The sequence below is a fragment of the Cydia splendana genome, chromosome Z (assembly GCF_910591565.1).
Source record: "Cydia splendana chromosome Z, ilCydSple1.2, whole genome shotgun sequence".
Taxonomy (NCBI): Eukaryota; Metazoa; Arthropoda; class Insecta; order Lepidoptera; family Tortricidae; genus Cydia; species Cydia splendana.
Genome location: NC_085987.1, coordinates 48040511 through 48062840, shown reverse-complemented (window position 1 = coordinate 48062840; position 22330 = coordinate 48040511). Strand labels below are relative to the sequence as shown.

At 37.0% G+C, this 22330-nt stretch overlaps 1 protein-coding gene across 1 annotated transcript in view; it reads left to right on the top strand.

Moving 5' to 3' along the window:
- LOC134805168 (uncharacterized) overlaps positions 1-22330 on the top strand; it is a 56414-nt gene that overhangs the window by 17426 nt on the left and 16658 nt on the right. Inside the window, exons 5-7 of the mRNA XM_063778467.1 lie at positions 5037-5087; positions 7739-7789; positions 18030-18089. Of these exons, the coding sequence (XP_063634537.1) occupies positions 5037-5087; positions 7739-7789; positions 18030-18089 (162 nt within the window). The remainder of the gene's footprint in view (positions 1-5036; positions 5088-7738; positions 7790-18029; positions 18090-22330) is intronic.

Below are 22330 nucleotides of genomic sequence, written 5' to 3'. Positions count from 1 at the left end.
TGTGGAGAATCGATTTCGCTATATTTTAATGGGGGTGATTATTTAATTTTTCTCATACCCAGTCCAGTCTACAAGTTTTTAATGCAACAATATCAATAACTAGCATTTGCCACCTTGTTTGCCAACTAGCAACAACCTTAAATGGCCATTGGTAAACTTTATCTCGTTGCAGTAAGGTATGCAAATGGTCAGTTAACAGTGTTTACGATGGTAGCTAGCAATTGTTTTACGTCATTAAAACGACAATGCATCTTGTGTAAAATAACCAATCGAAGAGAATTGTTAAGAAAACTAAACCTCGATTTTTTAAATAATGGTTGGATTAAAGAATAAATACGCAAGATGCGTTCAAAATAAAATAAAAACACGCTCAAGCTCAAAGCAAACAGGCTCAAGTAGCACTGTTGACCGTGTATAAACTTATAAAGCTATGAAACCCTCTCCACCGCGCATTTGTTGATACTAAGCAGTAGTTTCAAACTATAAACGCTGCTCATTGCGTTCATTTTGCAGCTTTTAGCAAGAAAAGATAGTATATGTGTACTAAAATCGCTATAACTTAAGTATAAGTGTTGTTTTAGTATTTATTATTCAGACGTTATGTCTATAAAAGCCATAACTAACCCATATATGTAGCTACTGAATAACAAATAATATGTGGATTTCATTACAGCTTCCAGTAATAGCGTCCACCTTTATTCAAAAACTAGCATTAAAACAGAAACTTCAACCGCTTTTATACAGTTGAAAGTCTTCACCGACGCTTCTTTTCAGCATTTAGTAGCCACTATCACATTTTTCTTAATATTGTCTGCTTAATATCTCACGACACAAAATATATACAGCTAATTGCTGCTAATGCTGCTATTATGCAGCTTTTAGTAACCACAAATGCTTTAAGCTGAATAATGTCTGACTAACTGTGTAAGAAATAAGTATTATTCAGCTTTAATATGCAAAACCGATACTATGCAAAATTTATTCAGCATTTATTGGTATATAGGCCCCACTAGGCCCACATATTTTGTTATTCCGAATTTAGTAATTTCCACCGCTTATACACAAAATTTATGCAATCTTAATTTGAATAAGATGATAATTTTACTCTATTATCCTGCTTGTGTGTTACTTGGGAATAGATTTAGTCTGAGCCGATTCGCGTTGTATTCCGATACTCCTCGTAGGGGAAGTCGGGGCATAGTGAACACCTTTACTTTTGACTTGACATAACAGAAAAAAATAACAAGGAAGAAGTGAAAAAATGTCTATAATTAGTTTTTATATATAATAAACTTTTAATTTAAAACAACACTAGCCTCCAATGTTTAATAATTGCTGTAATTTTGAACAAAACGTAAAAAAAAATATTTTATTCGCTTTGCCCAGGGTGCCGGTGCGGGTGATTATGAAATAAAATTTTACCTTATAAATTCAAACTGAACACGCTATCCGCTTTGCCCGATCCACTTTGCCCAATTAGTCAGTTTAAGAAATTAAATATTTCAAAAAAATCACTGGATTGTTTGAATAAAAATTGCGTTATAAAAGGAAGATACTTTAATAAGCAATAGAAGCATCTAGAATTAAAATTCGAGATAATTACTATGACAAGAGAACATAAAATGTACCTACTTGCCTTTCAAAATAAAATATTTTGCACTAAAAACACGTTTTGACTCGTCACCGACGACGCTCGCAGCGACCGCTCGCTATGATGCTTGCTGTTCATAAGAACAATAAATTCGGAACGGGTACCTATTGATTCTCCGAGGAACATCGTTTCGCAGAGTCATTTATTTGTAAATGTAACTTTTGGTCGACTAACGTTACGTAGAGTCTTGGTTCACATACCGTTCATTTCGTTTCTGTGTAAATTAGCAGAACTATTAATGGCAGATTTCCATTTGGCAGAGTAATCGTTTCGTTTAAGCAATGTTTAGTCGAATAACGTTTCACATTTTACATACACATAAGTCGTTATTTTCGAAACAAAAACTTTTTGCAAAAATAAAGAAATCCCACATCCAAAAGGACGAAATAAAATATTATCCATTTTTTAAGTAAACGATGATTTATAAAAATTATACAGATTTTTATATTTATATTTGTTTCCTTTTTTAATGTACTTATCCCATGTATCCTCTTCCTCTTGTTAGTTGACTACATAAGAATCACATGCTTACATCCTGCTGCCGTTGTCAGTTTGCGTCACAAAAAAACAAGTACCTACTGGTATCTCTATACCGGTCAGAAGCAATCACGGTACTCTTACCGTGATTGCTTCTGGTTTTGGTTTTAATCAATTTTTAACCTAAATATGAACAAAAGTATAGATAGGTAGGTATTGTATCTATGCAACATAGATTTTAATTTTATGGTCATTTGTGTACCTACGTGAAAATAAGTATATACAGGGTGATTAATCCAACTGGGTCAGTAGGGAGAAGTCTGAAACTATGAGAGATAGCGATATCTGTTCTTAGGAACCATGGCTTCGATTTTAGATTTAATAATAATGACATTCACACTTTTTTTTTACTCTCATATAGTAAAAGCACCAATGATCGACGCTGCACCAATGTTCGACATGGCACTTAGGGGTCATCCATTAATTACATCACACGTTTAGGGGGAGGGAGGAGGTCAAGAAAATGTGACATGTTGTGACAAGAGGGAGGGGGGAGTCATAAACTTTGTGACGTCACTTTAAATTCATCAGTAACCGAAAATGTAATTAAATTATTTTATACGCTAATTATCATTTAAATAACAAGTTTTTGAAACGATAATCGTTTTTATTCGTTTAATTTTATTTTTTATCAGTTTTGGGTTATAAAATTACTAATATTTCTTTTGTCAAAAATATTTTGATAAAATATTAAATAAATATTTGCCGATTTCGTTGAAGAAATGTGACGTCACACCAGGGGGGAGGGGTTTGCCAAATGTGACCAAGTGTGACAAGGAGGGGGGGGGGGGTAAAAAAACCTAGAAATTCGTGTGACGTAATTAATGGACGACCCCTTATGTCAAAGTAATAATATAGTTTAAGTTTGAACAACGATTTTTTTTCTTTATTCAAAATTAATTCCTGTCACTTTGACCTAAAGTACTTATGTCGAACACTGGCTAAAAGTGTCGATCATTGGTAGTTTTCCCTTACATAACCGGTAATCGAACCTGGTCAATATTCTTTATGTAATCGCGTGTAGTATTTATTTGTATAATTGATCCTGAAAGTATAAGGACTAAATTTTGCTATGAAATCTTGTGTAAACATTAGACTGAAATGACCACAATTTAAATAATTTGCAAAATGTTGTCATTAGTATGCATCGGTCATCATTATTAATCATTTTATCTGAATAGACCACTTATGCATATCTTATCTGCATCAATGTTATGCATTACAAATTGCGTTTATTTAAAATCAGAACGCATTCGCTCAGCGAGCGTGCCAATTTAAAAAAAATTGGCACGCCTGCATTTGAAAATAGAACACATATTAACTTTTACCCAAAATCATTAATCTTTGCGTCCAGGAAAATGGCTACCATTTTGAACATTTACTGAAGTAAAATAATTATCTTATTGTTGGGTTTTTCTTTCAATTACTTAAACAATATTGGAAATGAGTTCCTTGTAACTTATGATTCGCACCATCAACAATAACAACGAAAAAACTTGCAGTTTTTATACCTAGCATTGTTTACTTTAGAGACTTTGACCAGGTTCGATTCCCGGTTATGTATGAGAGTAAAAAAAGTGTGAATGTCATTATTATTAAATCTAAAATCGAAGCCATGGTTCGTAAGAACAGATATCGCTATCTCTCATAGTTTCTGACTTCTCCCGACTGACCCATTTGGATTGATCACCCTGTATATATATATAATTAAATGTATCTAAAACCATGTTTATAAGACTCAAACTAAAAGTTGTCGTGTTTTATACAGATTATTTACGTATCAGACAATTTTTTGCTATGGGCTACCGTTTACGAATTATTTACGGAAAACTATAAAAAGGGACCTTTAAACCCCGCTGCACCCGTTAGCTTCAGCCCCACCCTCCGGTACTTTGAATATGTTGTTTAATACACCATTCCCTACAACTATGCCAAAATACGCGACTACACATATTATATCCCCAGTTTTTCCTTTGTTTGGTGGCCTAAGACTCAACCTTACTATTGGGAGAAATTGTCCTCCAAAGTACTGAAATTGACAAAACCCTCTTACTTCCGTAGAGAGTTTTGTTCAAGCATATTGCTAATTAACCGATTTGTTGCGTGTTCCATTTTCGAAAAATTTTGGCTGTGGCGCGGAACAATCATTTCATGACACGGCAGCCATGTCATGCGCCATAGAATATGATAACAGGCCTACCGTGTCATCAGCCATGTGTAAAAAACATTGATAATACGGCAGGCGTGTCATCAGCACCGAATCGGTTAATTAAGCTACTGGTTGGATTATATGTTGGAGAACATGAAAAAATAATGGACACGTGTTTTTTTATTTCGAGTGAAGTGAGTGAAACGATGAGAAGTAAGAAACTTTCAAGTGTGTTTTTTATTTTTTTAAATATGAGTTTGTGCCGAAATAACGAAGCACGTGTACCGACATATATACCCCCTTATTCATAAACGCGCCACAAACCTCAATTAGCTAATAATCGGTTGTCCTTATCTGTCATTTTGACTTATGTACCTATTTCTAAGAAACTAAAGAAAGGGATAAAATTATAATTTAGCTAAATCAGGCCCGTAAAGTTTTATGAATAATGGGGTTAATAGTCAGTCGTATGGGTGACCGCTTATATTACAAGGAGAAGGGGTTGAAAATAAACTTCCTGTTAATTCGGTTATAGCTGAGAATTGTTGAGTATTAGGGTTTTCGTTCGCCGAGACATCTATTGTCAACTAACAGTTCTGATAAATTCCGCTACTTGACGCCAGATGTCGACTAAAAAATATCGCGCGTGTTGGTAAGAAAACTGATGTATGGAGTTAACATGAATTTTGGTTTTTTCAGGGTCCAAGGCAGTTAAAGGTGCTATCATTAGATGCGAGTGTCCGATACCAGGTAAGTACATTGTATTTTTTAAATGTTCTATTAATTTCCTTGTCAATATTTAACTTGCGCATGAAATACAGAAATCAGGTTAGAATGGACGACTACTTCTCGCCACATTAGAGGCCCGGCCTTACTTCTCGCCACTTTAGAGGCCCGGCCTTACTTCTCGCCACGTTAGAGGCCCGGCCTGTTCACGAAAAGTCTTCTAGAACTCGACTTTAGGTCATGTCGTCTCAGATATGGTTAAATATGGTATCGATGCATTCAGTGTGATGCCCTGAACACTAATATATGAGATGACAACCGCGAAAGTGGTGGGGGTAGTTGCTGTGACGTCATAAATTCGGCTACAAATCTTATTTTATATTTTCTTTTAAACATACCATGTGGGGTACCAAATGAAAGGGCTTTGTGAGTAAATTACAAATATATAACATAATGTATCATTTTCAATACTTAGTCTAACAAATTCTTAGAATACGTTAAAAAAATTACAATCCACAGTTGACTTTCAAGTGCTCTAAATTGAAAATCGCTGAATGGATTAATCCAAAATACATACCAAGTGACTGTGAATATCCTATAAACTTATAATGTTAAAATATAACTAACCAGATATATCAACCAGTAAGAAAAGTACATCAAGTTGAAATAAGTATAATTTTCTGTCACATTAAACTACAACTATTAATAAAAATAAACAAAAAACCCGACTGTTGACATATATTTTTGTAGTCGTCTTTTTACTTGTTTTCATTTGGTACCCATATTACTACAGTAAAAAAAAACCCCGTTTTTGCAATTGTGGGCGTCATTTTCAAAATTTGTATAGCCTGTGCCACTATGTGTCTGTGCGGTATAAGTGACACAGGCTATATATTTTTTTTAAATGACGCCCGCAAATGAAAAAATGGAGGAGAGGGGGTTTGTTATTTTTCTTACTGTAGCAATTTGGTTACCAAATGAAAGCTGGTAAAAAGACCACTACAAAAATATATGTCAACAGTCGGGTTTTTTGTTTGTTTTAATAATAGTTGTAGTTTAATGTAACAGAAAATTATGCACTTGAAAGTCAACAGTGGATTGTGGATTTTTTTAACGTTTTCTAATAATTTGTTAGACCAAGTATTGAAAATGAAATGTTACAGCATGTTATATATTTGTGATCTACTCACAAAGCCCTTTCATTGGGTACCCTGTAACTAGTCATAGACCCTATCTATAAATATAAAACATTTAAGTAGTAAAACGCCTTTATTATGAAATTGAATTAGTCTTTATTCATATTCCAATATAAATATCAAAGTTAAAACGTTCGAAAACAACGCCATCTATAGACCACGAAGGGAATTAAGTACATAACAAGTTACATGATCATGATCATGAAGCAGGATCAACAAGTCACCTAACGTTCAAGAAGTTGCGACGAATGAATATTATAGTTGAGTTGGGAGCCCATACATTAAAAATACCCCATTGCAGTTTGGTATAAGAATTCTTAATTCAAGAATTACAGTCGACGAGTAGAAAAAAAGATTTTACTATTAATATTAAATACCAAAATCAATAACACGAATAATTCCTTTTTAGCGAATAATGTCGTTTAGTAACATAACTGGTTTTATTAACAAAACGTGAGGGGATTGCGCTCCAAAGCTCATGAGTTTTTCTCACAAGTTGCGCAGTCACATTATGATTTTATTTATTTATCCGAGACGTGGCTAACGGCCGAGTTTATTTGTTTATCCAAGACGTGGCTAACGGCCGATTTTATTAAATCCTCTCGGGGCAGAGGTGTACGGTTGGAGCCGGTAAAGGTTTATTCGACGTTCATAAGCGCATTGTAATATGCCTACTTGAATAAACTATTTTTTATCTTTTATCTTATCTTTATCAATACACTGTTTTTCGATGCGATCGTTTTCGACCGAAGCATTTGTTTGTGAAAGAAAACAGCTAGGGCTATATTTTATAAAGTAAAATATTTAACTAGATATATTGTGTATGGCGTATATTTAGTGTAGTAACTTAATACCTTTGCAGGTAAATAAGTTTAGTATTTGTTAATAATAATTTAATAATTAGAGAAATACTAAGCTCCGATTTTCTGTAGCAATAGAAATGTAAAAGAAAAACCATAGTGTATAAAATTTAGCACCATTATATTCAATTAAGGAAACTGTAAGCCTAACCTTAAGATCCATGACGCAAACATGCAAATGACCGTTTGTTCCTTGATTCTCAAAAAAAATGTGCCTAACAATATCCCATGTGGCTAAAGTCAGACCAAGAATAGTCTGCAGCGGATTTGATAGCCCACGCAGTGAAAGTGTTATTTTAAACGTCAAACTTCTATGAAATTATGACGTATAAATGACACTTGCACTGCGTGGGCTATCGAATCCGCTGCAGAGTTTTTTGGTCCGACTCTACCACCAGTTTGGCACTGACATAAACGCTATCGAGAATGTAACTTACTTTCTATGCATCTCGCTCATACTCGATTGCGAGCGAGATGTATAGAATGTAAATTACGTAGACGTTAGCGTATATGTCAGTTTTGACACTGTCAGTAACTCATGGTGGAACGGGTCAGTTCCTCATTATTTACATGAATATTTATAATTGACGTTAAGTAATATTCAGTAACCTTGTTTCAGTAACTAAAAGTTCAAAGGAACGTGTTGTACCACGCGTGATTAACACCACAGGTAAGCCTTGGAAGCATTAATGTGGTGGTACTAGTGCTCGACATGCTAATGCCCAATAGATGACACCCTGCTGTCAGCTCTATTGACAATGACTTAAGTTTCAAGATTAAATGTACTGGGACCGCGTCGAGCACCAGTTCCACCTTACCTAAATGATAATAATAACTGGCGAAACGGTAATCTTATAGATAAATATATCTATCTAATCTATCTATATATCTAATCTTTTACCTATAAACGAGCAATTGTTGTATATTTATTATTTATATATATATTTCGGGGATATCGGAAACGGCTCTAACGATTTCGATGAAATTTGCTATATGGGGGTTGTCGAGGGCGATATTTCGATCAATCTAGGTCTTACTTCTTTAAAAACGCGCATTTTTGAGTTTTTATATGTTTTTCGAGCAAAGCTCGGTCTGCCAGATACGCCAGCGACGCCACTAATAAGAAATATTTTAAATAGGTGTCAATAGATTTAGTCTGAGCCGATTCGCGTTGTATTCCGATACTCCTCGTAGGGGAAGTCGGGGGATAGTGAACACCTTTACCTTTGACTTGACATAACAGAAAAAATTAAGAAGGAAGAAATGAAAAAATGTCTATAATTAGTCTTTATATATAATAAACTTTTAATTTAAAACAACACTAGCCTCCAATGTTTAATAATTGCTGTTCTTTGAACAAAACGTAAAAAAAAAATATTTTATTCGCTTTGACCAGGGTGCCGGTGCGGGTGATTATGAAATAAAATTTTACCTTATAAATTCAAAGTGAACACGCTATCCGCTTTGCCCGATCCACTTTGCCCAATTAGTCAGTTTAAGAAATTAAATATTTAATAAAAAACACTGGATTGTTTGAATAAAAATTGCGTTGTAAAAGGAAGATACTTTAATAAGCAATAGAAGCATCTAGAATTAAAATTCGAGATAATTACTATGACAAGATAACATAAAATGTACCTAAGTAGTTGCCTTTCAAAATAGAATATATTGTACTAAAAACACGTTTTGACTCGTCACCGACGACGCTCGCAGCGACCGCTCCCTATGACGCTTGCTGTTCATAAGAACAATAGATTCGGAACGGGTACCTAATGATTCTCCGAGGAACTTTTAGCAGATTATCGATTCGCCGACAACGATTCGCCGAACATCGTTTCGCAGAGTCATTTATTTGTAAATGTAACTTTTGGTCGACTAACGTTACGTAGAGTCTTGGTTCACATACCGTTCAGTACGGTTACCATCAGTTTGTCACTGACATAAACGCCTTCGAGAACGTAATTTACTTTCTATACATCTCGCTCGCACTCGCATATTAGTGCAAACGGGATGTATAGAAAGTAAATTACGTTCTCGACGGCGTTTATGTCAGTGACAAACTGATGGTAACCGTACAGTTCGTTTCTGTGTAAATTAGCTGAACTATTATTGGCAGATTTCCATTTGGCAGAGTAATCGTTTCGTTTAAGCAATGTTTAGTCGAATAACGTTTCACATTTTACATACACATAAGTCGTTATTTTCGAAACAAAAACTTTTTGCAAAAATAAAGAAATCCCACATCCAAAAGGATGAAATAAAATATTATCAATTTTTTAAGTAAACGATGATTTATAAAAATTATAAAGATTATTATATTTATATTTGTTTTTTTTTTTTAATGTACTTATCCCATGTATCCTCTTCCTCTTGTTAGTTGACTACATAAGAATCACATACTTACATCCTGCTGCCGTTGTCAGTTTGCGTCACAAAAAACTAGTACCTACTGGTATCTCTATACCGGTCAGAAGCAATCACGGTACTCTTACCGTGATTGCTTCTGGTTTGGGTTTTAATCAATTTTTAACCTAAATATGAACAAAAGTATAGGTAGGTAGGTATTGTATCTATCCAACATAGATTTTAATTTTATGGTCATTTGATCTACGTGAAAATAAGTACATATGTATATACTGGGTGATCAATCCAAATGGGTCAGTAGGGAGAAGTCAGAAACTATGAGAGATAGCGATATCTGTTCTTAGGAACCATGGCTTCGATTTTAGATTTAATAATAATGACATTCACACTTTTTTTATACTTTCATACATAACCGGTAATCGAACCTGGTCAATATTCTTTATGTAATCGCGTGTAGTATTTGTTTGTATAATTGATCCTGAAAGTATAAGGACTAAATTTTGCTATGAAATCTTGTGTAAACATTAGACTGAAATGACCACAATTTAAATAATTTGCAAAATGTTGTAATAAACCCGCGCTGAACGGATTACCTAGATCTGGCTACCGCAGACTCAACTCTCGACAACCTCACAGCCACTCCAAAGTGTTGCCCAGTTGTCGCACTGTGCGTGCGGCCATTGCGGGACCCACTCAATTGTCATTTACAATTTTGAGACTGATTGTCACGGCAGGTGTCCGCTAGTCTCTCCCATAGCCCATTATCCAGTTCATCCAACTTTCAAATCTATAGCCCATGACCTTAGTTCCCATCGCAGCACAAAAATGCTGCACTGCAATAGTCTTCGCACATGGCGGGGACCATCTCCGGGTGTATCACATTTTGCGTTCGGGGATGGTATCCGCCACGTGTATCCCTTGCTTTTAGATTAAAGTGTCTTAAAGGGCCTCTGCGCTGTTGGCTTCGGCCCCACGTACGCCTCCCGAAGGTCCGGAACCCCATGGTCCCGAGATATGGAAAAGACATACAAATAATAATAATATTAGAACCATAATAGAACTAACTATTTTGACCCACCTATTATTCCAATGAAGAAACACTACCTTTTAATTATAAGGTAAATGAACCATTTAAGGCCAACCTCATTTATTTTAGATCCAAAAACTATGAATTTTAAGGAAAGAAAACCAACAAAATCTATTAAATCATTTATTGAATCATTGACCAACTAATATGTAGGCCCTCAGTTGCCTCCAGAATCTCGCGTGCTTTGAAGCAGAACGAAGAAGCGGTGGTAGCCGAGTGGATTTGACCTCCGACTTCCAATCCGGAGGTTGTTGTGGGTTCAAATCCTGGCTCGTACTAATGAGTTTTTCGGAACTTATGTACGAAATATTATTTCATACCTATTTACCACTAGCTTTTCGGTGAAGGAAAACATCGTGAGGAAACCTGCATACATCTGCGAAGAAAGTCAAAGGTGTATGTGAAGTCCCCAATCCGTATTGGGCTAGCGTGGGGACTATAGCCTAAACCCTCTCGTGCTTGAGAGGAAGCCTGTGCCCAGCAGTTCATCATCATCATTTCATCATTTCAGCAGTGGGACGTATGTAGGCAAAATTATTAATTAAGTATTTTTTAAAGTTATTTCACAAATGTTCTTTGGTATTTCGAAAAATTTACAATTTTATAGTAATATACGAGTAGAGACAAGGATATTGGATAAATATTATATTGTAATTAAATAAATACTTTGGCTTAAAATACAAATAAGGCCAGCCCAGTCGGGGCAATTTCGTATAATCTGATTAACTTCCCTTTGACATTTTGTACTGTGGATGCCAAAATTAAAAGGTCTCGGTGATCCTTATCGTTTTGATTGTAAAGACCAGTCCCCGATTAGGCCAGAATTTAAATCAGGGACCGAATGTCTGTGTTTCATACAAATTAACCGGTATTCAATTTCGGTATTACGGTTGTTTATATACATTTTTGCATTTAATTTAGCTAATCTGATCAATCATTATCCTTACCTAAATACTATTCATCAAAGAAATATTGTTAATGCTAAGTACGAGATATTGTGATTTTTAGTTACTATACCAGTATCGGTCCCTGATTCAAATATGCATCAATTACATCTACCGGCCACATGTACAAAATAAATCACGTATTTTAGATTTATAGCGACAACCGAGCTCTCGAAATAAACAACTTGCCCCAAACCTGCATACTAACATCGAAATTTGGCATTTTTGCATCCGCACCTGATTTGATCGGTAACGTCACAATCTTACAATCGAATCAACCACTTTTCTAGTCACATTCAGTAATCGAAATCGTTTGTGACCCCTTTATTATAATAATCAATGGGTAGTAAGTATAGTATAGTATCGTATAATATAGTAAGTGTAAGTGCAATATCTTAATTATCGATATCATTTTATCGACATATACTCGTCTCGTGACTATTTTTTCTTTGCTATTCGGTATCATTATGGTACCCTATTGATTTTCCGAGAAAAAATACGCCGATATTCGTTTCGCCGACAACGATGGGTCACCTGACCAAAAGTTATATCTACAAATAAATCACTCTGCGAAACGATGTTCGGCGAATCGTTGTCTGCGAATCGATAATCTGCAAAAAAATTCGCGGAGAATCATCACTCCACCATTGAGTTTTGACACCTAACTATTATGCGTAATGAGATTCTGCCAATCGTTACTCTGCCAAAGAACACGCCTGCGAATCGTTGTCGGCGAAACGAAAATCGGTGTATGTTTTGTCGGAAAATCAATAGGGCACCCGAAAAAATACCTGACAGGATCTTATTTGTGCATTACTAATATGTTGCATAAAATTTATTCTCATATTTTAGTTTCGCATAGCAACCCTTGGCAGAATCATCATTCCACAGAATTACTTTTTGCATAAGTTTCATGGCATACTGTTGTTTCGCACAATTTTGTAAAGCTGAATAATGCAATGGCATAATGTCAATTTGAAGAATCCTAAGATAATGAATAATTTGCTTTGCCAAAAATTGCGTCGCATAATATTTACTTGGCATACTGTCTTTTCGCACAATTTCCTTAGGCAGAATAATTCATTGGCATAGTGTTGAGAAGAATAATATTTTTTAATACAGTTGCTCAAAAAATGCTACTTTACGTAGCTGTTTAGCGTTCGCAAAGTTGGTTTTTGCGAACTAGTGCTTTTTACTTTTCCATCAGCTTTTTGAAATTTAATTCTGACCGTAATCGATACGTCCACAGCAAAGAGTCTGGATGTTAAAAAACTTTATATAATTTTTATTTTGCCATTAAACATTTATTACGTACAAAAAGTATTGTTACAAGATATAAAGTAAATAGTAATTATATAATTAAAAGGTTATATATAATACGATGTTTCAGTAAACAACTTTTTATTATTTGGCCGCTGAATGGAACTATCATTGCCACGTTGGCTGTCGTTAACAAAAAAAATTAAAAATTAAAAAGTAAAACCGGCGCCCGCCATTTTCACTTAAAATTTAGTTGTATCAAAATAATTAACTTAAATTGCAACTGTAAGAGTGTTTTTGTATGAAATGAGTTGATGTGATTATTTTTTGCAAAGTTGAATGTAGTTTATAGTGCTGTATAATATAATATACTATAGAGTTAGACCAAGAAAAGTCTGCAGCAATTTTGATAGCCCACGCAGTGCAAGTGTTATTTATACATCATAATTTCATAGAAGCTTGACGTTTAAAATAACATTGTCACTGCGTGGGCTATCAAAATCGCTGCAGACTTTTCTTGGTCTAACTCTATCATTCAAGTTCAAGGGAAAATTCTTAACTGTAAGTAACTGTAATATTCATGACACCAACATTTGTTTTATTTTGTTTTTTCGCAAATGTATTAAAAAACGTCGTTCAATGTACGTGTGGAAGCGTTTTTATTTACTTGTATAATAACACACTTTCCACACTTGCATTGAAATGTACTATTCCGTACCCCAACTCATTCCAACAGTTCCTATTGAGCAGGGGTCGCAATTCTAACCTAACCTAACCTACACTTCTGGAAGCAGTTCCTTTTGTGTAGGGGTCACAGTTCTAACCTAACCTAACATGTAGTTCTGGCAGCAATTATTTTTATGTAGGGGTCGCATTTCTAACCTAACCTAACCTACACTGCTGGAAGCAGTTCCTTTTGTGTAGGGGTCGCAGTTCTAACCTAACCTAACCTATAGTTCTGGCAGCAATTCCTTTTATGTAGGGGTCGCAGTTCTAACCTAACCTAACCTGTAGTTCTGGCAGCAATTCCTTTTGTGTAGGTTCAGTCAGCGACATGAGTATTATGCGGTAACAATAGAGAATATAAACTGAAATAAATGTCATATACTAAGAAAAAGTGACCAAGGCCTCCAGTGCCCCAGGCTGGAATCGAACCAGCGTCCTCTGCTATCGCGGCAGGTGCCTGAACCACTCGGCCACCGGGCCACAGCGACATTAGTCAAATTTTCCAAGTATATGCACTTCCTACTGAAGGCTTGTGGCGCCCCCTAGCCATCTCTAAGGTAGAACAGTATGGTTCGAACCTTCTATCTGGATCATTCTCATGATGATACCGAGCTAGCGAGAGAGATGGCGCTGCCAATCAATACTATGAAGTATTTGAACAAATTAAATTATTTGGAGTGGTTCAGGCACCTGCCGCGATAGCAGAGGACGCTGGTTCGATTCCAGCCTGGGGCACTGGAGGCCTTGGTCACTTTTTCTTAGTATATGACATTTATTTCAGTTTATAATTTATATAGTAGTGTTTCTACTTGATAAAAACAAATTAAAATATTTTCTGAAAAATAATTTAATTTGTTCAAATACTTCATAGTATTGATTGGCAGCGCCATCTCTCTCGCTAGCTCGGTATCATCATGAGAATGATCCAGATAGAAGGTTCGAACCATACTGTTCTACCTTAGAGATGGCTAGGGGGCGCCACAAGCCTTCAGTAGGAAGTGCATATACTTGGAAAATTTGACTAATGTCGCTGTGGCCCGGTGGCCGAGTGGTTCAGGCACCTGCCGCGATAGCAGAGGACGCTGGTTCGTTTCCAGCCTGGGGCACTGGAGGCCTTGGTCACTTTTTCTTAGTATATGACATTTATTTCAGTTTATAATTTATATAGTAGTGTTTCTACTTGATAAAAACAAATTAAAATATTTTCTGAAAAATAATTTAATTTGTTCAAATACTTCATAGTATTTATTGGCAGCGCCATCTCTCTCGCTAGCTCGGTATCATCATGAGAATGATCCAGATAGAAGGTTCGAACCATACTGTTCTACCTTAGAGATGGCTAGGGGGCGCCACAAGCCTTCAGTAGGAAGTGCATATACTTGGAAAATTTGACTAATGTCGCTGTGGCCCGGTGGCCGAGTGGTTCAGGCACCTGCCGCGATAGCAGAGGACGCTGGTTCGATTCCAGCCTGGGGCACTGGAGGCCTTGGTCACTTTTTCTTAGTATATGACATTTATTTCAGTTTATAATTTATATAGTAGTGTTTCTACTTGATAAAAACAAATTAAAATATTTTTCTGAAAAATAATTTAATTTGTTCAAATACTTCATAGTATTGATTGGCAGCGCCATCTCTCTCGCTAGCTCGGTATCATCATGAGAATGATCCAGATAGAAGGTTCGAACCATACTGTTCTACCTTAGAGATGGCTAGGGGGCGCCACAAGCCTTCAGTAGGAAGTGCATATACTTGGAAAATTTGACTAATGTCGCTGTGGCCCGGTGGCCGAGTGGTTCAGGCACCTGCCGCGATAGCAGAGGACGCTGGTTCGATTCCAGCCTGGGGCACTGGAGGCCTTGGTCACTTTTTCTTAGTATATGACATTTATTTCAGTTTATAATTTATATAGTAGTGTTTCTACTTGATAAAAACAAATTAAAATATTTTCTGAAAAATAATTTAATTTGTTCAAATACTTCATAGTATTGATTGGCAGCGCCATCTCTCTCGCTAGCTCGGTATCATCATGAGAATGATCCAGATAGAAGGTTCGAACCATACTGTTCTACCTTAGAGATGGCTAGGGGGCGCCACAAGCCTTCAGTAGGAAGTGCATATACTTGGAAAATTTGACTAATGTCGCTGTGGCCCGGTGGCCGAGTGGTTCAGGCACCTGCCGCGATAGCAGAGGACGCTGGTTCGATTCCAGCCTGGGGCACTGGAGGCCTTGGTCACTTTTTCTTAGTATATGACATTTATTTCAGTTTATAATTTATATAGTAGTGTTTCTACTTGATAAAAACAAATTAAAATATTTTCTGAAAAATAATTTAATTTGTTCAAATACTTCATAGTATTGATTGGCAGCGCCATCTCTCTCGCTAGCTCGGTATCATCATGAGAATGATCCAGATAGAAGGTTCGAACCATACTGTTCTACCTTAGAGATGGCTAGGGGGCGCCACAAGCCTTCAGTAGGAAGTGCATATACTTGGAAAATTTGACTAATGTCGCTGTGGCCCGGTGGCCGAGTGGTTCAGGCACCTGCCGCGATAGCAGAGGACGCTGGTTCGATTCCAGCCTGGGGCACTGGAGGCCTTGGTCACTTTTTCTTAGTATATGACATTTATTTCAGTTTATAATTTATATAGTAGTGTTTCTACTTGATAAAAACAAATTAAAATATTTTCTGAAAAATAATTTAATTTGTTCAAATACTTCATAGAATAGAGAATATTACTGCACCTGCTGCTGTTCTGTCGCCAGCGTGCAACACTAATTTGTTTAGTAAATCATAGAGTAACTTATACATAACTACTAGGCCTTAAACAGTTTTTTTACAAGTTTTCACTATGACATTGATGCACCAAGGCGGTTTGTTTATATGTGGCCTACCGCGAAACGCGAAAATCGAAATTTCTTTAAATCGATCGAATTAGCAAGAGTGATAGAGAGGCAGAAACCGAACTTTCGACTGTCGTGTTTCACGGTATTCCATGTGATTGGCCTAGTGACGCATGATGTGTCAATCAATGGTTGTTTACTGTATGTTCTAGTGGTACTGCCTACGCAGAGCTTTGCCTAATATTCTCTATTCGGCAGAACTTTTATTCTGCTGCATAACATTCTGCGAAATTCAAGTCTGCAATAAGAGCAATATGCCATAAGAAATTCGGTGGAATGTAATTTATGCTACATACAATTCTGCGTATGTAAAATCGACGATATTAGTATCCTGCTATTCAAAATTCTGCCAAATGAATTTATGCGACATGACAGTTATGCTAATTATATAATTATGCAAATGAAACATTCGGTTAATAATGTTTGTGCGAAACACGACAATCGATATTATGCAAGATAAATGGAAGCCCTTATTTGTTGAGCCATCCGAGCGAGTCAATTATTTTTGCGGTCTTCGAAGAGTAACCACTTATAACAGGGTGCGTATGCGTAGACAACGTGCCAGAGCGTTGACGATCGCTCCGTAGCGAACGAAAGGTAACTGCCACTGTCGCACTAATATGGAAGAGTGATAGAGAGAGATCACTACGGTAGCGTAGCGTAGGCTACGGAGCGTTAACGATTGGCACGTTATCTCATCTTATCTTATCGTTTTCGGAGGCCCTAGCACACTTCGACCCATAGGGATCTTTAGTGCAATTACCCCCTAAGAAAGATCCGTCAACTACTCAAGAGTTTATTCGACCATCGCCATGTGCCGGATGATGGAGCTCATTTGTAGCGTTTTAAAGTCCTTTGACTCCAGTACGGCTACCACCAGTTTTGACATTGACATAACGCTCACGTTTACGTAACTTACTTTCTATGCATCTCGCTCGTACTCGCATATGCGAGCAATAGTGGAAGCGAGATGTACAGAAAGTAAATTACGTAGACGTGAGCGTTATGTCAATGTTAAAACTGATGGTAGAGGCTCAGATAACCACCAGATACCAAGTTTTTTTATGTTACGCCTAGATATTTGACTTCATCGGACATTTCCAGCACGTTAGCTAAGCACCCTATCTATAGTTCATTTTTTCAGCATTAGAAAAAAAATAACCAATCTTGACGTGTCTTTTTATTGAAAAACACTTTTGAAAAATAAATCACGGCAAATATGTAACAATTATTCATATACGATTATTTACATGTTTTTGCTTTCATAAGTAATACTTAGTAACTGATTTTAAAAAGCGTTCTTAAATTAAAAGACACGTTAAGATCGCGTAGTCTTATTCTAATGCTAAAAAAACTCGGAGTAATTAACAATGGAGCCGCCATTAACAGGCGTTCCCCTCTGTCGAAAATAGGCGGCCAATGGTCAACAACTTGTCAACCATATGTATGGACTGACGTTTATCTGACATGACGTACCTATACATTTGATGTGCCCCTCCCCCGCAAAAAACGGCAGACTATTTTGTACCGAAAATTTTAGACATGGCGTCTCCGTTGGTTATATCCTCTAAGTAAAAAAACGAACTATAGTGACTGTACTACTAGCAACTTTCTTCGTTTCAGAGTCTTCCGAGTGTCCGAAGAAATCTGGCGTGACGTGCCAATGTCTAGCTCCAGATTCAGGTTAATAACATTCTATATCATACCAATTACGGAGAGCCCTCAAGACTTGTAACCTCGTAAGTCTTGAAGACTCGACTATATTTGAGAAATGTATTTATTTATTTGACGCGTATGGATGTAAGAAATCGTCTTTGCCGCCTTTGAGGCGTTACGGCCTGGCCACGACATTGGTCTAATAGTCTGTTCGAGATCCTGAAAACGGTGAAAAATAGAGAGACTACTCCTAAAAATACGTGTGATACATCATTAGATTCGTCATGATGTCTAGAAAAATGTATTCGAAGCGTGTATTAGCACACCAAAAATATCACAAGTTATAAACAAAAAAAGGGGAAAAAAGTAGATATTTTTTATTTCCCCAATATCTCAAAAAGTATTAATATTTAAGAAACCAAAATTAATATTATAAAAGAGGAGGATATTTCCAATCAAACATTCCATACTTGCAGAACTGTATCTCCATTATTTATGCTTATTATTCAACGCTGAACACAGCCCTCCGCGCCTCATTTTCGGGAAACACACGCGGCGTGAAAAGGCGATTACGTAACATTAAATATAGGGATGTACCGACTAGTCGCCGACTAGTCGGGAAAGCCGACTATCCGGCCACATTTGTAGTCGGCGACTAGTCGGCGACTAGTCGGCAAAAATGGCCGATTAGTCGGCACTTTATTAGTGAAAGAAAAATAGAAAATATAGAAATCAACAGTCAATATTTACCATACGTTTTATGTTTATTTTACTAAAATACCTATTCAGGGTTGCATACGAAAACTTTTGTTCATATAATTGACCGTTTGATCGTTATCGTATGTTGGAGGGCTGGTTTTTTCCTCTACAGGTCGATCTCAACTGATTCTCGTGTAATTTCATGTGCAAGTTCTATAGTTATTTTTTATTGTCATTATTTTAATGGTGGAGCCACGAGGAACTATCAATTTTATTGTTAAATTTAGAGACTTAGACAGGGCACGTTGCTCGTAATAAGGTTGACCACAGGGCATAGGTTCTTAACTGGCGATTACGTACGGGAAATAGATCCTTAGAAATACCTCCTACAAGCTGTACCTACTGACGGTCTGCTCAGGATCGCAAAATAAAAGAACTAAAGACAGAAATTGAACGAGGATTCTTGTGATAGGTCTTTAAACCTGTAGAGAACACCTTTTAGCCAAGCTAATATGATGAATAGCGCAACCAAAGGAGCAAAAATATTGTTTTTCACCTAAACTTATACGAAACTAATGATCTGGCCGACTAGCCGACTAGTCGGCCGACTAATCGGCCATTCGAGCGCCAATTAGTCGGCTAGTCGGCTAGTCGGCCAAATCAATAGTCGGTACATCACTAATTAAATATAATTTTAAAGGTATTAAATATTCATTCAAAAATTAAAAAAATTAATATCGTGTATTTAAAACATGTCAAGAAATGTAATACTTGTAGAAATTAATCTTAAAATTATTTTTTCAACAAGTTAGGCAATTGTTAATGAACTAAATTTTATCTGAAAACGAAAAAAAATTATAAATTATTGTAAAATTTTTATTGAAAATTTAAATGTACTTTCGCGTATTTAAGTATGTTGTAACGTCTCCTCACTCATTCTTATGTACTCGTTTTTTATGGGTGCTTTCTATACACAATATATAAACTAGATGTAAATAAATTTGTCGTCTCTTCTATACAAGATGCTATTGACAAACAATTAAATATATTCTAGGCACTGAAATGCCACTTTAGGAAAAAAAACATGTTTTTAAATACGTCTACGTCCCAGCCGCTCCTAGTCGCTGCCCCCGCTACTGAAAGTACGTGGCATGCCTGGCGGTCGCTCGCGTTTGTGGCGCCGCCAGCCGCCCCGCCAGCCGCCCCGCCAGTCGCCCCGCCAGTCGCCGTAGACCAATGTCGTGGCCAGGCCGTTAAGCCTCGAAATGAGCGTTATTGACAACACTATTTCACGTGTGACATGTGTTCTATCTACACGCTTAAGATCTTTAATTCTTAATAGAGAATAAGATAGGTAGCAAAATTACACTGGAGATACCTTGGTTGGTACACACGCCTGGGTAGAATAGATAATATGTACATGATATTTCCTACGTGCTATCGTGGTGCTGTTGGAAAACCGCGGCTTTGTAGTGCGATGTTTCGAGTTCGATCCAATAACATGTATTTTTTTTTTATTAAAATTTGTACCAGTTCTGATTGACCAAGCAAGTGCGAAACATATTTTCTTGTCTCCGGCTGTTCTTCTGTACAAGTCGTACCCATTACCATAGAGAAAGTAAAGAAAGAGTGGTAACTCCATACATCCGTTTTCTTACCAAAACGCGAGTTATTTCGTAGTCGACATCTAACGTCAAGTACTAGGGTTTATCAATACCCCTACTTGTCACCAGATGTCGCAAGTATCGCTACTGACGAAAAATATACTGCTGTAATGCAACGTAAAAGAAACCACCGCGCGTAGTAATAATATGAGTCATACGCGCTACTTGCTGCGCCCGGTATCGTAGGAACCCGCCTTACCCCGCGCGCGCACAGCCCGCACGGTCGCCCGCGCCAGGCCTTTATAAGCCGCAGCGCGGCCCCGGCTCGCTCAGTTTGTCTCGCGCAGCGATCCGATCACATTGAGATGGGACGGAGTAGCTGACTTGACGAGCAAAGCATCGCGACCGCCCGGTATTGCTTCCGTAGCACGGTTCAGTGCCGGTCAGCCGCGACGTACTTTTCTAAGTGCTAGGACGTACACTCTGTACTTAGGAGTAGTTGCGCTAAGCGATACTTCCGTAATACGGTTTATCTGTTTGGCATTGCACTACGTCTCGTTTGCATGTTAAGTTAAGTAAACCGTAAGTTGTAATATTTTGTTAGTCTCTTTTGTTATGTTGTGCCTTTAAATATTTTATACGCTAATTATTATAGCTTGCCGCTTAATTGTTAAAGTTTGAATCTTTTAGCTTATACTCTGTTGCCTTGTTTTGCATATGTTTGATTTTCTAAACGCTTAGCATTATTTTAGTTTAACTTGCTTTGCAATATTATTATTCCCCTTGTAAACTTTCACTGATATTTTCTTATACGCTAGCCTTGTTTAATGTTAATGTTTGCACAATAACAATTTACGCTTGTTGCTTATTGTTTAATTTTTCATTTCTTACTTTTAGAACTAGCTTGCCGTACTGTTTTGCTAAAGTTTACTGTGATTCATTCATATCATTGCTTTTAGTTTTCGTATTTTCTTAGTTTTAGCTAACGCTTGTCATACTGTTCCTATAATATTTACTGTGGTGCGATTTTCTTGACAATAAACGTCTTTAACTCTGCCGTGGTGGTTTCTATATTCGAACCTGCATTACAATCTGGCGCCCAACGTGGGGCCAAACGGTATAACTTAAGACCTAGAACTGTCGAGAAATCCATCAAGACGAAGGTCATCAAACCAGAGATGTCGACTGAATCTTCTCCGAAGGAGCCTTCCCAGCTCATGAGTTTATCGACGGAACAGTTCAGGGAACTGCTACAAGCGGTTGGTAGTAGTAAAAAGAAAACATTACTTAGCAAATGTCCTGCAAGATTCAATGGCACTCGAAGTCATACAGCAGTAGAAGCATTTATATCAGGCGTTTCAACCTTTAAGCAAGTGGAAGATTTAGAAGATAGTGCAATCCTAGAGGGGCTGCCCTTGATATTACAAGACGATGCTGCAGTTTGGTGGCAAGGCGTTAAGCATGAAATAGATACTTGGAAGGAATTTGAAAATCGTTTACGACACGCTTACGCACCAAAGAAACCTACTTATGCAATCCTACAGGATATTATCGAGATTAAGCAAGACAAGAGTACACCAACAGAGATTTTTATACAGAAGAAGCGAGCACTCATTGCACAATTACCACCACCTCGGTTTACAGAACAATTCGAGATAGATATGATTTTTGGACAATTACGTTTTGAGATCAGGGATAAAATTAACAGAGACACAGTAACTACTTTTAAAGAGTTATCTGAAAAGGCCAGACACGTCGAACGCAGTTTAAGTGAAAGAGCGGCGAAGATGGAAAAACCAGTAACCAGTCACAACACAAAATTGAAGTCACGCTGTAATTATTGTAGAATACCAGGTCACACGGCTGACGTTTGCAGGAAGTTGTTACGAAGAAACGAGCAAGCTACTGAGAAACCAGAAGCGGTCCCAAAGCCTAGTCAGTCAGCGACAGCGTCAGTCACTCCTT